This window comes from Neopelma chrysocephalum, unplaced genomic scaffold, assembly GCF_003984885.1.
Source record: "Neopelma chrysocephalum unplaced genomic scaffold, ASM398488v2 Primary Assembly neopelma1_126, whole genome shotgun sequence".
Classification (NCBI taxonomy): Eukaryota; Metazoa; Chordata; class Aves; order Passeriformes; family Pipridae; genus Neopelma; species Neopelma chrysocephalum.
Genome location: NW_020897788.1, coordinates 472,747 through 488,830, shown reverse-complemented (window position 1 = coordinate 488,830; position 16,084 = coordinate 472,747). Strand labels below are relative to the sequence as shown.

Genomic DNA, 16,084 nt, shown 5'->3' with positions numbered 1-16,084 from the left:
AGATACTGTATTTAATTTATAAATAAGGAAACCACTTTCACTTAGATGGCCATCTTTTGACAGGTACACTAGTTATATTCAGGTCATTGCTCACAAACTGGCCATTCTTTCTTTGTAAAAATTTGTCAAACTGTCAAACCCAAAGTTGGACTCCTGAGTTTGTGCTAAGATACCTGAGGGAAATCCAACTTTATTCTCATACTCAACTAAAACTTACTGGAACTAAACTCAGAAGTAAACACACTGCAACTGGTTGATAATAACAGAAACAACAATAATAACATGCTTTGGGAGGACATTATTTTGTTAAGTTAGGATTAAACATGTTAAAGTCCATACCACTTCCTTTTATGCAACTGACATATCCTCTCTGAAGAGACAATATTTCTTTTTCACAACATGTGCATCAAAACCATCTAAAGTTTGTCCTCAGGAGAGAGCTGAAACTTACTGCACTATAAAATAGCTGCTTCTGATTTTTGACCCCACCTAAACACATGCTTATGATGAACAGCTGATTCCTGCAGTTAACATTATTACTATTCTTGCTGTGTCAGTAAACAATTTTTAAAACATTTTTTCGTGAGGTTCAAATGCTGAAAGTCTAGCAAAGTGTTTAATAATTCTTTTTGTTAGTAACTAACCCCTGCTATCAGTGGATTTAGCTTTCTTAGCTATATTTGAGGTATTGAACTAGCTGTGTCTGTTGTCTTGTAATAGTTTGCATACCTCCTATGCTTTTCCTACACCCTTGAAAATATTTGAAAACCATTTACCTAAAACCATTAATACACTTTTACTACATTTGTGCAGCTCTTCCAGCAGTTACTGGGATAAGAATTGTACATATAATTTTCCTTGGAGAAAATAGTATTAGGTACAGACAAGACCACAAGAGCAGCAGAGAGTAAAATATGGTTGGTTGGGTTTTTTTTAATCAGATCTACCAGGCTTGCTTAAACAGCATTGAGAATTTTTGGTTCAGCAGTAACAACAACAGTCATAGCCCTGTAGGCTGCTTTAATATTAAATACAAAAGTTTAGAAGCTATCTCCAGATAACTGATGACAATGATCAGGAGACAAAGCCAAACCAGGTATCTAATAGAGAAGGCCTAGCTCAGAACTTCTGTGATAAACCCTTTGCTGCATGGAATTGATATTTAGATGCCAGATTTCTTCTTCTCCTAATAGTATTAGTAATTATATCAGTGTCATTAATAATGGCTGCTGCAAGGTCCTTAGCTTTTTTCCTGCAGGCAAAAATTATATCTGGTCAGAGAGACTCGTAATTGTTCACTCTCATTTTCAACGGTTCTGAGACCTATTTTTTTCTTTTTTTAGAATCCAAGGCTTTTACAGTTTTTCTCCTGGGAAACTAGGTTAATAACAGCAGAACAGAAAAACTGAGAGGCTTGTTTAACATCACTTACTATGCTAAAATAAGCTCAGAGATTTTCATTTTAATGATTATATCCCAAAGCACATTTGTAGTGATTATTTTTTAAAAACATTCACCAGACACGGTTCATTTCCCAGGAGCTCTGAATGGCCAAGAGTGCCAGAGGCACTCCTTGGAGCCCTGGAGCCCCACTGTGACATGCTGAGCTGTTCCTGCAGCTATGAACAAATACTAAGATCTGCTTAATACTACTATGCAAAAGCTCTTACGTATCCCAAACATGCAATACTCTTGTTTTGATGAGAATGTGTGGAAAGTGTAATGTAAATGTATCATTGCATGAGTCCCGTCTTTCTTGATTCCAGAAACTTGTAGGGAGCAAATTGCTATGTAAGCCTCAAACAATTTGAATAATTTCAAAAATACTGCAACAGAAAAGTGTTCATTAAAAAAATATAATTATTAGCTAGAAATTACCCAGCTAATCATTCAGCATTTTATCCTGAATATACTCACTGACTGGCTAGGCACATGAAGTGCTCCTATGCTTATCCCTACTGCTGGAAGCCTTCTCCTGTTCCCCAATCTTGTCACTGATGTTGACTTTCAAATTTAGTCAGGAAGCTTGAAAGGTTATCAAGCAATAAAAGAACATGCCTGGAGGAAGAACTAGTACATACCAACAATCCAGCCACAACAGCACCAAATGAACTACATCTGCCCATGAATAATGTCACACAGCCTGCAGGCCCCCTTGAGCTTCGTGACAATTGGAGCTGGGGCAGATATTATTCTTCATGATTTAAAAACCTAACATAAAAAGCAAAATCTGAACCAAGACTGTAATAACTGGTACTTCAAGGAAATAGGTAAGTTGTAGCATAGTTGTGGCTGAAAAAAAAATGTTTCTTCTGATTCATTTAAATATTATGCAAAGTTGTAATTAAAGAGTTGGAAGACTGGAGAGGTTTGGCTATTTAAATAGTAGGAGGTTGAGAGCCAATGAACCTCAAACATGTCATATAGACCTCACAGAAAGGCACAGAGGAGAAATGACTAATTTTACTTCTCGTTTCGAAAATGTCACACAGAAATTCAGAGTATTGTCTGATCTACAGGAAGTGGCTTCTTAAAAGAAATATCCATATCTTGTCTAATAAGAACATGTGTGGCTCCTGTTCACTGAGGTTGGATTCCAGACAATGCTCATGTAGGATTAGGTTAATTAACCCTAGAAGATCATAATGAAATATCTCCTTAGCTGGAGAGGACACAGAGGAACATCTGCTGTCCTAAAGCAGGATGAGTCACACACCTTACACTGCCAGGTCACATGGGAATAAAAGATAAAATAAAACAACTTGGGCACTGGTGTGACAGGGAGCCTGGTGTATTCCCAGGACTGAGCACAGCACAAGATTATCTGTTCCTCAAAAAATGAAGAAAAAAAAATGACAAGAATATCAGTTCATAGCTCTGTCCATCTTTTTGCCTTCAAAGCGTAGAGTGTGTAATCTATTATATATCTACACTTCTAAGGCTTTGAAATAATATTGTGTACACATTTCTAGAACAGGTAGATTTGCTTTAAACTACAGGATACTACAGGCAAACAGCTCTAAAAGACAAAATTACTTTCTTGTTTATAATTTTCCATATTAATTTTTGTAAAAATATTTCTGCCAGTCAAAACATTATGCACTGATAGTCTTAAATCTTTGCATTATTCCCATCATGTCATGTACCTTAAGTTCAATTACTCAAATTCAGGAGGGCTCATTTTAATTCACATTAATGATTATTCAAAGAAATAGGGGTTTTTGTTTTAATATTAGATTTTAAGAAGGAGCATCATTTCTCATGTAAGTTAAGTAAATACAGCTGTAGACTGATAGAAAAATTAACAAGGTCATACTGCTTTCTAATTCTTTAAATCTGGTACTTTGTTCTATCTCTCCGCCTCATCAGCTCTTCATCTCTTTTACAAATCTCATTGGAAAACTAATTTCCCCCTTGCCTCCACTGCATGGTTATTTTCTCATTTTTATTTATTAATTCAACTCTAAATCATACTGGAATGGAGGAAAAGTAATATCTGACATCCCACATATCCTGTCCACTCATTGTCCTATGGAAGTGGGTTAAATCTTTCATGTGAAAATAGCCTATGAGCTGCAAATTGAGTCTCCCAACAAAATGAAGTATTTCGCCAAAGGGATTTGACTTTAGTGTAAATTTAATCAAAAGACAAGGAAGCAAAGAAATATCAGCCAGTCTCACCTCCCCAACATCTTGATTCAAAAGATATTCTCTGCTTTCTCTATTTAGAGATTTGCAATGCCTTGGATATTGCTGAGGTACATTCCATTAAAATCTCTTCTCTATAGATAGGCTCCCTTAGCTAATTATATATTATCTTGTGTGCAATAGAAAGTAAAATCCAGTTGGTATATTTGGGCCATATGAGAGAACAAACAATACAGCTGCTGCTAACTATACAGCTTGGTATGCATGATACAGCTCTCAGGGAGCATTAATTTTTGATGATTAACTTCATGGGGTTGGGGGGAAAAGGGGAGGAATAAGCATTTTCCAGTTCAGCTGGACAACCTGAAGTGCAGCTGATATGGTTTGTATCCACTGTGTTCTATGTCTCCTTCCCCATGAGGGAATTCCTACAGAAGGACTCAGTGTCATTACAAGCCTCTAACAGGGCCATATCTTATCCCACTCCTTCATCTGTCTCAAACATGCAACCTTTTTGATGAGAGATAAAGAGATTATGATGCCCTGGAATCTTGCAAATAGTACAAGCTTTGGTCACTGTCTGAGTGACAGTTCTGAAGTATAAAAGTTAACTGCTGTTAGCAATCAAACTGAGATTATATTGATGTATGGAGTTTGATTTTTAAAGGGAAAGACAATACTGCCCATGAGAGATTTTTTCTTTTAGAAATTGTGGGCAGTTTGTGGATGATATCAAGGGATTATAAAATATAATGTATAGACAACAGAGTGCAGAATGGGGCAGACATCCTGTATCAACAGAGATAATTTGCAGTGTTTACTATCTGAAGAGTCCAAAGAAGGTCTATGAAGAAATGCTTTTATAAGTACATCTTAGATCTTAAAAGGGCAAATATTTAACTGAGTGTCTGCGTGTTACCGTAAAGGTTCACTTATCATTCAAGGTGACAAATGTTGCCAACTGTATAGGTTTCAGAATTATTCATAATCTACCTGAAATAAAGTATTTTGACTACCAGGCATCAACACAAAGTATTATTTCAGGATCATGATATTCTCTCTCTGGTTATATCACAGAACTATTCAAGCAATGGAAAACCTTTTCCCTTTACTGTGACAGAATTCATAGCACCTTGGACTGAATGTCTAGGAATTTTTATTCTCCTCACAGGTCAAATCAGCTCTCTAATTATGTCCTAGGCTAGTTTATGTTCACTGCACTTGTGACCCAAAAGCTGCAGAATGAACTGACCTCTTGTCACACAATGGCATAAAAATGTACCAGTGTATTCATAAACAAGAAACTAAAAACCTGTACAGTCCATACAGAACTAACTCACAATGGAATTTTGTTATTGTCACAGGACTTTCATTTTACAGACAGATAGAAAGCCAAACAATATTTGGTTATGATTCTGAGTCTTCTACAGTAATTCACTGAATATTGTTCTGGGTACGCATGGGAAGATGCATCTCTGTGTTCTGCATTCACCATCACTAATTTGTCTTATGACCTTGTTGGAAACTGCCCCATTTGGGGGACTGCTTACAATTTATTTGACAGTTATTTGATTTCTGAAGTTTAGATATCTTTCAAGAAACTCCAACAGCCCATGGCAAGATATGACTTCCATTTATGACCCACAAAATTCCTACTGGTTATAATCAAAAGCAGATGTGGTCTCTTAATGTACTGCCCAGTGATATATTGACAATTTTTCAAATGTCAACAAGGTATCTTAAAAGAAATAGCAGTAAATACTTGTAAAACTTTAGAATCCTGCATAATTCTTCAAAGTTTCACAAAGTTAATAAACTGATATCATCATGGCTGCGCTTCGTGAATGAAGATTTGAGTATTTGAGAATAAACTGATATAATCAGATGAATTTGGGGGATTGAGTATTTGTATTTGCTGAAGACATTAAATTTCTTACATTGTATATCAGAACAAACCCTCTTTTCTTTATTAAAAACAAATGACAGGTAAAAAGGGATAAAAACAGGACTGCAAAAGTTGTTCCATTTTTCTACCTAGTGTGTTTATTAGTACCTAAGGCTAAGGTTTCTGCATTTTTCTTGCCTCCCTAAGATGTTAACAAAATTTCTGACCTTTTCATATTTAACATGTTCTTCAACTTTAGCAGCATTTTTTACTCTCTACTACAGGGTAGTAGAGATTTTGCCTTTGTGGCAAATTTATACTAAATCTGGCAGACAATTATTGCACTTTCATCATATTTCTTGTGGGTATGCAACAACATCCCTATTTTGTCACTTCTGCTGAAAACATGAATGCCAATATTCCCCTCTTTGAGGGTTACTGAGAGATTACAGTTACACTTGCTATATCTACCCCCGACAAGACACAAACTATGCTATTTAACACACAGAGCTCCAAGGTGAAGAAGAACTGGAAGATGCCAGTAGTGCATTTATCTCCCCACACCTAAGAGGGAAGAGCAGTAGTTAGAACATATTCTATATTTTAAAAAGTTGGAAACAGAAAATGCTTTGTAAAAACAGGCAGGAGTTGTTTAAACTGTATATAACAAAGGGTCACAAAGCCTGTGTATGTAGTCTTGCTGCACGAAGGTCAAGGCTAAGTAATATCTAGATCTCTAAGGAAAGCTATTTGCCATGTCACTCAGCCATGGCAGGTATTGGCAGATAATCTATTGATAAAGGATTTTAATAAATGTATAGAGAAGCTTTATAATTTAACATCCATATGAATGGTTATGGGTCTTTGGAACTGTTCCTCTTCAACGGAATAAAATCTCACAATTTCTCATGTTCAATATCAACAAAGGAAGTTCAAGTCATACTGTGGCTTACTATGGTAATGGATCAAAACCTGAAGGACTTCCTCTAGTGCAGGAAAGTAGGGTTTCCTTGCTTTGGCTACCAAATATTCTAAGCAATCTGTCTTCTCCCTCCAACACTGCTATTGAAATTGTTTGGATTTCTTTCCCAGTTTACCCTTTTTTTCTGCATCATTAAAGCTGCACAATCCCAATAGAGAAGTGCAGTCAAGGAAGAAAACCCTCAGTTACTTACAGAGCCTAACATCCCTAAATCTTTCTTTCATGACTTGGCCTGTATTTCTGTCCTTTAAGCACAGATTATTGCTTTATTTAGCAAATGAAATCACGTTCCCATTCGCCTTAATTCTGCTGCTTCAGTGTCACTCTAATGTGACATTATTAGAGTCCATAAATCAAAATATGTTCAAGCATATGATCCATTTACCCATGCTTGTAAATGTAGCTATTTGACAAGTATATGTACTATTTGACAAGTATATGTATGGTCTGGTTGCTCTTCTACTTGATTCTGATGTGAAACAAGACAGTCATTAACAAGTTATAAGTAAAACAACAAAAAAATTCAATACAAAATAAAACGTCTACTTTAGCATACATAGCATTGAGTGTGGGATCAAGTGAAAAGTTTAAAGTATTTTTAAAAAATACTATTAAAAATATAAAACACAATGCTCTTTAGGATCTGAGTTTGGGTGATGCTGTAAGTGAGACCTACTTTCTCATAGTACTTGATCTCGTAGTCCAGAATTGCTCCATGGGGAAAGTCCGGCTCTTGCCAGGAGAGGGCAATGCTGTTTTGGGAAGCCCAGTCCTTCCTTACCATACCTATCAAGGTGGGTGCTGAAAGGAAAAGGATAACTAAGGGTTAAAGACGAAGCACACGGTTTATCCTTTCAACCTACTGTCTGAGGACACCAACCCGAGGTGACTTTGAGTGACCTCCAGACAGCAAAGCATGACAGATGGCAATTCTCAGGGAAACCATATAACCTGGAATTAATGTCTCAAGTACACACTAGTAACTCCTTTGTTGAAGTGCACAGCAGCTCCTGAAAAGTGGCTGTATGCAAAAATACGGAAAGAAATGCCTGTGCTGGTCCCTATCACTGGCTGGGCACCACCAGCTGGCACTGCTGGCTCCAAGGGCATCGTGTCCAAAGCAGAACCACATTTCAGAGACAGTAAATTCTACATTCAGGTTAATCTTCATTAAATGGTATAATTCCACTGTGTACAGTGTACATTCAAAGTTTACTCGTTGGGGTAAAATAAAGTGACGCAGCTTAAAACAGAAGAAATGAATCCTATTTCTGCAAGTTGGGCTGGCAGCAGCAGGGAATTCAGCCCTTTGGTGAGGTGTCTGTGTGCAGGGAAGAGCCAGCTTGGCAGGGACTGAGCTGTGGGCAAACTGTGGGGCAAAGGTGCCCCCACACCCACATGCCATTACTGATGCTGCGGGTCTGCAGCAGCACAGTGAGTAGGAACTGCCTCCAGCAGCTTCTGGGATCCAACACGCATGGATGCACCCAAGAGCCAAATTATCTCACTGTGGGGTTAACCAATTTTAAGAAATAGTTTTTCTGCCCTTTTAGGGCTGAAGATACAGAGTCGTCTATGCAGTAACTTCAAATGGTGCAAAAATTGCATTCTAGAAAACGATCTTTGCTTATTTGATTAATCTGGTCAAGCATGTCAAAGGAGGTCTAATAATCTCCAGATGCTGATGTTGTTTTGACAGTATTGATGTGCAGCTTTCCCAAATATTACAGGAAAACAAGTCATGTTGTTCAACAGTCTTGAACACAACCGAGGAAGCTGAACAAACCAGTTACCATAACTGGCTCACAGTTTTCACTGTCTTTCTTTCCACTAAAAAATATCAGTTTATTACACCCCCTCCCCCATTCCTCTCTATTATGAATCTTATTTAACTTCTTCTAAGTTTCCATGGAGCATTCTCCTAAAAATAACACATTTTTATGACTTCTGGTTTTATCTTTTGAATGAAAGAGTCTCCATAGAAATAAGAATCTGCTTCTAAGCACCAAATTTCACGCTTCAGTTTTCTTTCCTGTAAATATTTCAAGAAGTTTAAGAAATGAAAACAATAAATACATTCTAGAATGCAAACAAATGCTGAAGAAAACAAAACTGGTTGTTTAGCTTCGAAAAAAGGGCAACTCTACACACAGACATGCACATCTTTCTCTGTGATAATCTGAGAGAGAAAATAAACTTCCATCCACTGTCTCTCCTCCCTTTGGATAACTATTCTGTGGGATAATAGTCCAGTCCTGTCTGATGTGAAAAAAAACCCCAACTCAACATGTAATACCAAATAAAAAAAACCTACCAAAGTGCTAAGCAGACAACAGAGAGCTAATATAGGAAACTGTTCTACCCTTGTACTTCATGGCATTTTAACCACAGGTCTGATGCGAGGGTATCAGAGAAAAAAAAAGGATTTCCTGCCATGCTGAATAAAGGATTAACCCAGTTTTCAGAAAGTCCTTAAAAAGCATAATGCAAGTAACTGAACAGAATAAAATACAAACAAATAAATGAAAAGCATTCATGGGATTTGGACCACATTGTGATCCCTGGGTATGTATAACTACTCCCTCAGCTGACATGAAATTTTTACTCTTGAAACTGAGGGTGAAGCTGAGCTCTTGTAGTATTTCTGTGGGGTAAAATCAGCTCCTCCAAGCAAGATACAAAGGAAAACAGGAGGTAGCAAACATGAATTTGTATTTGCTAAACGCTGATCAAGGGCCAAGGAGGGCATTGCTCACTTACATTTGTTTACTTCTTGCTATTTTGACTCATTCACCGGTATTGAGCTGTGATTTACAGGTGGGTCTGAGGGAGCTGTAGCAACCTTCCAGATACATCTGGTGCACCCTGTATGCCTGCTCCTGGGTGATGGATCTCAGCAGGAACACCTTCCCAGCACATTGTGGCTTCATCTGGTTGGACAACCCAAACCTTGTGAAGTGATTAAGATCGATAACAGAAAATACCAGGTTAAGCTGTAGATAAAATGGTATTCTTGGCCCTCCTAGGCTTTTAAAGTACAGATTGCTGATATAACGTGTCTTCAAATCATGACCCAACCTTTATAAGCTTTTCCTATGTACTCAAGACAGGGATTTTTCTTTTTGTTCTGACTTTCAAATGTAGTCAGCAATTTCTGCATGTTTTCAGTCTGAGCTCACGGCAGTAACTCTTCCATTTGAGGAACTTCATGTCAAAGCACAGTCCTGGCACATCAGAAGGTCCTCTCAAAAGAAAGAACCCAAGTCTGCTTTCTGGGAAACAACTCAGTAGCAAACTAAGGCAAGTAAATTATTTTGGAGCTCTCCTAAACCAGCTGTGCTTGACCTGCACTTATAACCAAACCCCCCCCCACAGGAAGGCTGACATCACATCTGTAGCACTGTGCCAGCACTGAATCCTCTGAACCAAAATGCAGAGGTGTTCAGATAAGGCTGTGACTATGAGAAGCATTTGTGTTTGTATTAGGGTACTATTAAAAAAAAAAAGTGCACTTTTTAACAAAAAGACACAAAAGAGCCACCACTGACCATTTCTTACCCATGCAGAAGGATGCTCCTGCATTTGTCATACAGGAATCCAGCCAGAAATTTATTGTAGGAAGAAAGAGGTGAATAAAACCAAGTAATTAAAAGCTGCAGCCAGATCAGTTTCTATTTCTTTTGTTGTGAAGTGCTACTAAAGGCACTGCTTTCTATGGAGAAGTTTCAGCCTCTTATAACTGTTACTCACTAGAGCAGAAGTCAATTAGACCCTAAAGATCCTATCCATTTATTGCTAAAGCTCTTTTTAACCAGACAATTGCAAGATAGGTAAATCCTATTTTCCCATTCCTAAAGACTACTCTAATGTTCCTATGATGAATCAATGGGAAGTTCTTTTAATTAGTTGTTTCAAATCCAGTAGCTGCAGGAGAACTCTAATTTGGTTCCCCAATGAAACCATTTGAAAAAAAATAAATGCTTAGAAGCTCAGCATGGCTTTTAATCACTTTAATGGCAGCATTTTCTTGCTATTGGTCCTAGGCTGAAGGGTGGTTTCTGAGCTCAGCCCTGATCTGTGTTTTGCACTGAGGATTCTTTGCATCATCTGCTCTCTGTTTTCTTCTATACTGTTATAAATTTCTTGAATTACAACAAGTCATCTGCAATGAGGTGAGCTCCTCATTTAATTTAGTCTGAAAAGTTTCTTGGTCTTTTCAAATTTTTATTGAATAATGAAAGTTCATTCCTTATTTTATTATTTTGTTATTTTATTTTATTCCTATTTTATTCTAGTCTATTCGAAATGTCTTTGGCTTCTGTCTTTCAGAATTCTTTTTTTCTCACATGCTATATACAGGACAGAAAATGTGTATTTTAAATGATGACTGGATTACAGAGTCTTTTCTCTAGAAACTTTTTCTTTTTCTGAAGATGACTTCCATTATCTCTAACTGTCTGATTTCAAAATAGATGATCTGTAGGGTTTCTGAAGCTTTTTTTCTTTAGAGCATTTTCTAACAGTCTTATTTCTTTTTTCATACTGGTTAAAGTAGGCAAACAACTGCCAGCATTTGTCCCCCTTTTCCAGGACTGAACAACTTTTATATGATGCCCATTCACGATGAAGAAGCTTCAGACCCAATGGCAGGTGACAATCAAAGCTCACCTGATATCTGTCTGTGCATGGAATACTCCCCCCCTTGTTACCTCATTTCAAATCTTATTTCTTTGGTGAAGAGAAACCAAAGATGTTTCTATACCTCTACCATTACCAATAATAATGTGAATTGCATAATTACAGGTTATTCTTTCCTTCAGACCTCTACCTGCTTCAAGGTACAGGAAAGACCATACTCACCAAAATTTAGGGGTTTAGCACCTGTTTTCTGACAGTTGAGGGTGGAAGAGATATTAATGCTGTAAGGACTAATTTATGTTGACTTAGGTTTCATGTCTGTGTTTGTTAGTCAGGAAACAGGAGAAAACTTGTTTTCTTGTTCATTGGGAGGAAAGGACTTTTTCAAGCTTATATCACAGGTTAATGGCACAAATTAAACCACACAGTAAATTCTGCTTAACACTGTAGAAGTTATGGTTATCTAATAATCCCACACCCATTGAACAAAAATGTTAGGAGGTTAATGAAACAGAATAGAGATATACCAAGGTCCAGTTTTCAAGTGTTTTTCTGGATGGTGAAAACACTCTTTGCACTTTCTCTATACCAGAAAATGCTATTATATTTATACAGTGTTTCACCAGCCTAAGTTCTGTAACTATATCAGAATTCCTATACTATTGGATCCTGAGTATGATTTTATATTATACACAGCAATAAAAAGAAGACTGAGATTTTATTAATGATCCCACACTTGAAAAAGAATGGTATTTCAGGGCACAGTAAGAAAAATATTGATTTTACTTCTGATTCTAGAAAGTCTATTAGGAAGGCAATAAGCAGGAAAAAGATGCTTTCTCAGAGGAGACATTTTACTCCAGTAACAGAACTGGGAGTAATGAAGCAACATTTCCTGGTCAGTGATTGTTCCTAATGCCACCCCTGACACATCTGATGGGTCAGCTGGCAAGGGTGTGGTTGTGCTGCCCATCATCCAGAGCACTCTTTGTTCCTGCTGCGTGATTATGAGTCCACCAGCAGAGATCAGGTCATCCTTTCTTTCTTTTGTGTTTGTTTGTTCATCTTTCTGTTGCTGTCTTTGCAGGATAAGGGAAGACAGGCTATTTAATCAGCAGGCAATGTGATAGGGATCCAGGAGGCCCATGTTTATATTCTTTTCTGGTTGTGCTCTAGAGATTTTCTTTAATCTTTTGACCGAGCTATCCTAACATACAATGTGAATGTCAGTAACTTCCATTATTTGCAATGCATGGGCACTGTCTCGTTAGAAGTGTGGGCTTGTGAATACAAAAGACTAAAAACTAAGCACAAGTTTACATGGGAAAATCACAGAAATATGAACAGAAATTAAACTTTCATAAAATACTCCGGTTCATAACCCATCTTTCTGTATACGAAACATCTTTGGGTTTATGCTGAATTCAGTAAGAATTTGTTTTCTTACCATACAAGGTTGCTTTCAATTAGCACAATGACCAGATAAGGTATTTGATTCTTCACATAATAGAGTCTCTTGTCTGTTTAATCATTTCAGTGGTAATTCACAGTTACAATGCTTGGAGGGGAGACTATTAGTGGCACTAACTTGGAGTTCAAAGTTGAGCATGGTGTTTCCCTGACAAGGCATTAGAGTCACTAAATTAACAAGTTTAGAGTGAAAAAAGAATGTTTTTACTTCATTTTCTTACACTGGTTCCCTAAAGGTTTGCATTCAAAAGACAGCATAGTAGTATGCTTCTTTTGAAGCACTTCATCTACTGAAAACAGGCCTCCAGCAAGTTATAATTACCATCTCTCCCTCCATCCTAAATTCTCTTCCCTTGCAGATTTTCTTTGCTTGCTCAGAAATGGTGGAAGGAAGCCAACTGAACCCAATAACCTTGTCAAAAAATGGATTCTGCTACAGTGCTGTGGGCTAAAGGTCACGACAGATGCGACCCCCAAATTTCCTCCAGGGTAAATGTAGATTCATCAACATAACCTTTCTTACTATGTTCCATAATGCAATTCTCTCTTCCTTGCTGCCTAATTTCTCTTTCATCTACTGTTGACCCTATGTAAGAAGACAGTAATTATTCATCCACACTATTTTGCAACACTACAGATTTTCTTTTACTTACAGAATGTGCTGCCATTTTTCATTTTGCAAGATTGAGACAGAAGCACTCCTAGATCTTTATTTCTTACAGGACCTACTCAGTTTCTGATTCTTCAAAGTAGATTTTAGTAGAAGATATTTAAAATAATTGTATAAAATATCAGCTGTCAGTCAGACTGTGCGAATGTTCTGCTCTCTCTGAAGTGCAAAACCCTCAAAGGTAAAAAGTATTGTGAGATACTTGACATAATTTATTACATCATGAACAATTCAAAATATTTTAATTACAAGGTTTCTTCAAATAACAGCACTTTAAAAATCACATAAATGCTTTACATAAATGTATGTTTTAAGGAGTTACTTCATATGCTCTGTATTGCTGAAGGAAGAGGAATAAATTCAGTTCAAAAAAGCATAGTGGGCAAAACCAAAATGTCACATAAATGGAAATAATGTCAAATGAACAGCCTCTGACAACCAACGGGATTTTGATCAGACTAAGCAGATTCTTGGCTCCATTCCATTGCCTTTTATGGCTGGAGCAGCAGGAGACAATGAGTGAGTGAAAGATCTAACAGGTCACTGAGATTCCTGAGGGAACAGTTCTCCCAAAACCAGAGCTTCTCTCTCCTTGTTTAGCAAAAGACACCACTAAGGTTGTGTGGGATTGGTATTATCATCTCACACCAGGTTTCAACAACCTGTGGGGCTGAATGGCACAGCAAGAACATGGTAACTGGAGAAAAAAAGTCCTTCACTTCATTTGCTTCTGTCAGGAATTTTTTTCTGGATCAAGTAACAGGCTGTTTGATGGCACAGGGAAGGGTGCAAGAGGCAAGTCACTCCCCTTCCTGTGACCTTTTAGGACAGTTATAAACCCTGATGTGGTACCTACAGCAGAAGTAACAGAACACTATGTCCTTAAACATCAGATTTGCTGCTTTCACGAGCTCAAATGTTACATGTTGTGCTGTTCAGTGTTCCTCCTGGCTCAGACATTGGGCAAGATGCTATGCATGCCCTCCTGGGGTACTGTTCCTGACATGCAGGGTTCCTCTAGGAAAGAAGGCAGAGTGGCTTATAAGGTTTCCTTTTTTAGGAAACCTATGCTAAAAGAGAAGGAGGAGGGAGAAATTAGTTTCTCAGCAGACTCAGATTGCTACTATAACGATGTTAATCAGCGTGAAGAAAGATGTGTTCCAGCCAACATAAATTAAAAATATCATTGGTAGATGCCCTGTGATATGGGGACAACCTGTGGGGATACATTTCTCCAGAGAACTTTGTTTTCAGCCTCCTGATGTGACCTGGGAATTGCTACGAATTTATTTGAAATACAACTTGAGGTTAAGAAGGTGTCATTTATTGCAGTAAGGTGTCATTATGGAAACACAGCTGTAACTAAGTCTCATTCAGCAACAACCCCTTCAGGGTCAACTGGAACCAAATTGCTCTGCAGAACTTCCTGCTGCTAAATTGATCTCAGAAGCTTGAAAATGAAATAAACAGGTTAAAAAGCACTAGGAAATCTCCAATCTTTTCAGTCCATTAATTGCTACTCATCCTGTGATGTAACAAAGGCAAATGTAAAATGTACACTCATTTCAGCAAATCTTTCCTGCTTTTGTTTACAGCATAATATGAGACTAGATCAGATTGTAAGTAATTTTTTGTCAAACAGTACTTTACAGGTCTGAAAGAGGTTTTTCTTTTAGCAAGAAAATGATGAATATTTTATTTGAACATCTTCTGTGACCCTTCTGTGAAAGCTGCGTTTGTTGGCATGTGCAGACAATGTCAGAGCTACTGTACTTCAACATTTTGAGTGAATATGTGTAATTGCATGGAGAAACACTGGATACTGACTTAAAATGTACATCCTCGAACAATTTCCACACAGATGTTGATTTTGACAAAGCATTTTATAAATCATAGTGATGTTAAATAGATGTGCCTTCATAAATTGATTCCTCCAGTGATGATGCAAACAAAATTATGTAATATATTACATACTACCTAAATGCTAAAAAGATTCAAAAGGTTTAGTCTATCTCTGTTTTACATAGGGTCAAGTATCTTTTAAATCTTTAATATGTAGAAGTACAGAAAAGCACATCCTTTAAAACTCTGGCATACAGACAAGAAACACTTCTAGAAGGCCAGTAAGTCAATGGTTTGTAATTGATACCTATGAATCACTGAAAAGCACTGCTGCTGTGAAATGTATATTAGGTGTTTAATTTCTACTCCAGTAGGGTAGAATTTGACTTGAATCAAATAATTTAAAAACTCAGTTTTGGCAAGTGATCTCAAATCCCTCTATAGCTGGAAGACTCGATGCTGAACTTGCATTGGGTGCCAGTTAATCAAATGTATCCCCTAGTTTTAGCTACAGCATTCAATATATGTATCACTGCCATTAGCTCAGAAACTTATTACAAAATCAGCTGTGGATCTTCTTTTAAAGGTGACCTCTAGGCAAGAGCAATTTTAGAGATGTCAACATCCTAAATATAGTGGTTTGTTGGGTTTTTTTTCAGTTGGGTATGTCTATATGATCCAACACAGTGTCACAGGGACATATCTGGATTAGCCAGTTTGCTGGAGTACTGAAACTGATACAGCTGCATTGGCTCAACCCCATTAACTCTTTGGAGAAGATACTGAGTGTGCTGGAAATACAAAGGCAAGGTATAAAGAACTGGAAAAGAACAGGTAATAGGACACTCGTGAGGTGAGATCAAGGAAAGATGATGCCCTCTGCTTATGTGCAAATAATAGCAGTCTAAAGGTAAGTTGGAGCAATTGCCTTCTGCTTTCTGTGAATGGC

The 16,084-nt window shown here is 37.4% G+C and overlaps 1 protein-coding gene across 6 annotated transcripts in view; it reads right to left on the bottom strand.

Moving 5' to 3' along the window:
* The window catches only part of EPHA6 (EPH receptor A6), a 444,142-nt gene that overhangs the window by 131,303 nt on the left and 296,755 nt on the right, over window positions 1–16,084 (bottom strand). For 4 of the 6 annotated variants that reach the window (XM_027698393.1, XM_027698390.1, XM_027698394.1 and 1 more), the window contains exon 6: window positions 7,192–7,316. The exons of the other annotated variants lie outside the window; for them this stretch is intronic. In XM_027698393.1, coding sequence (XP_027554194.1) covers window positions 7,192–7,316 — 125 coding nt within the window. The remainder of the gene's footprint in view (window positions 1–7,191; window positions 7,317–16,084) is intronic. 6 annotated transcript variants of the gene reach the window in all.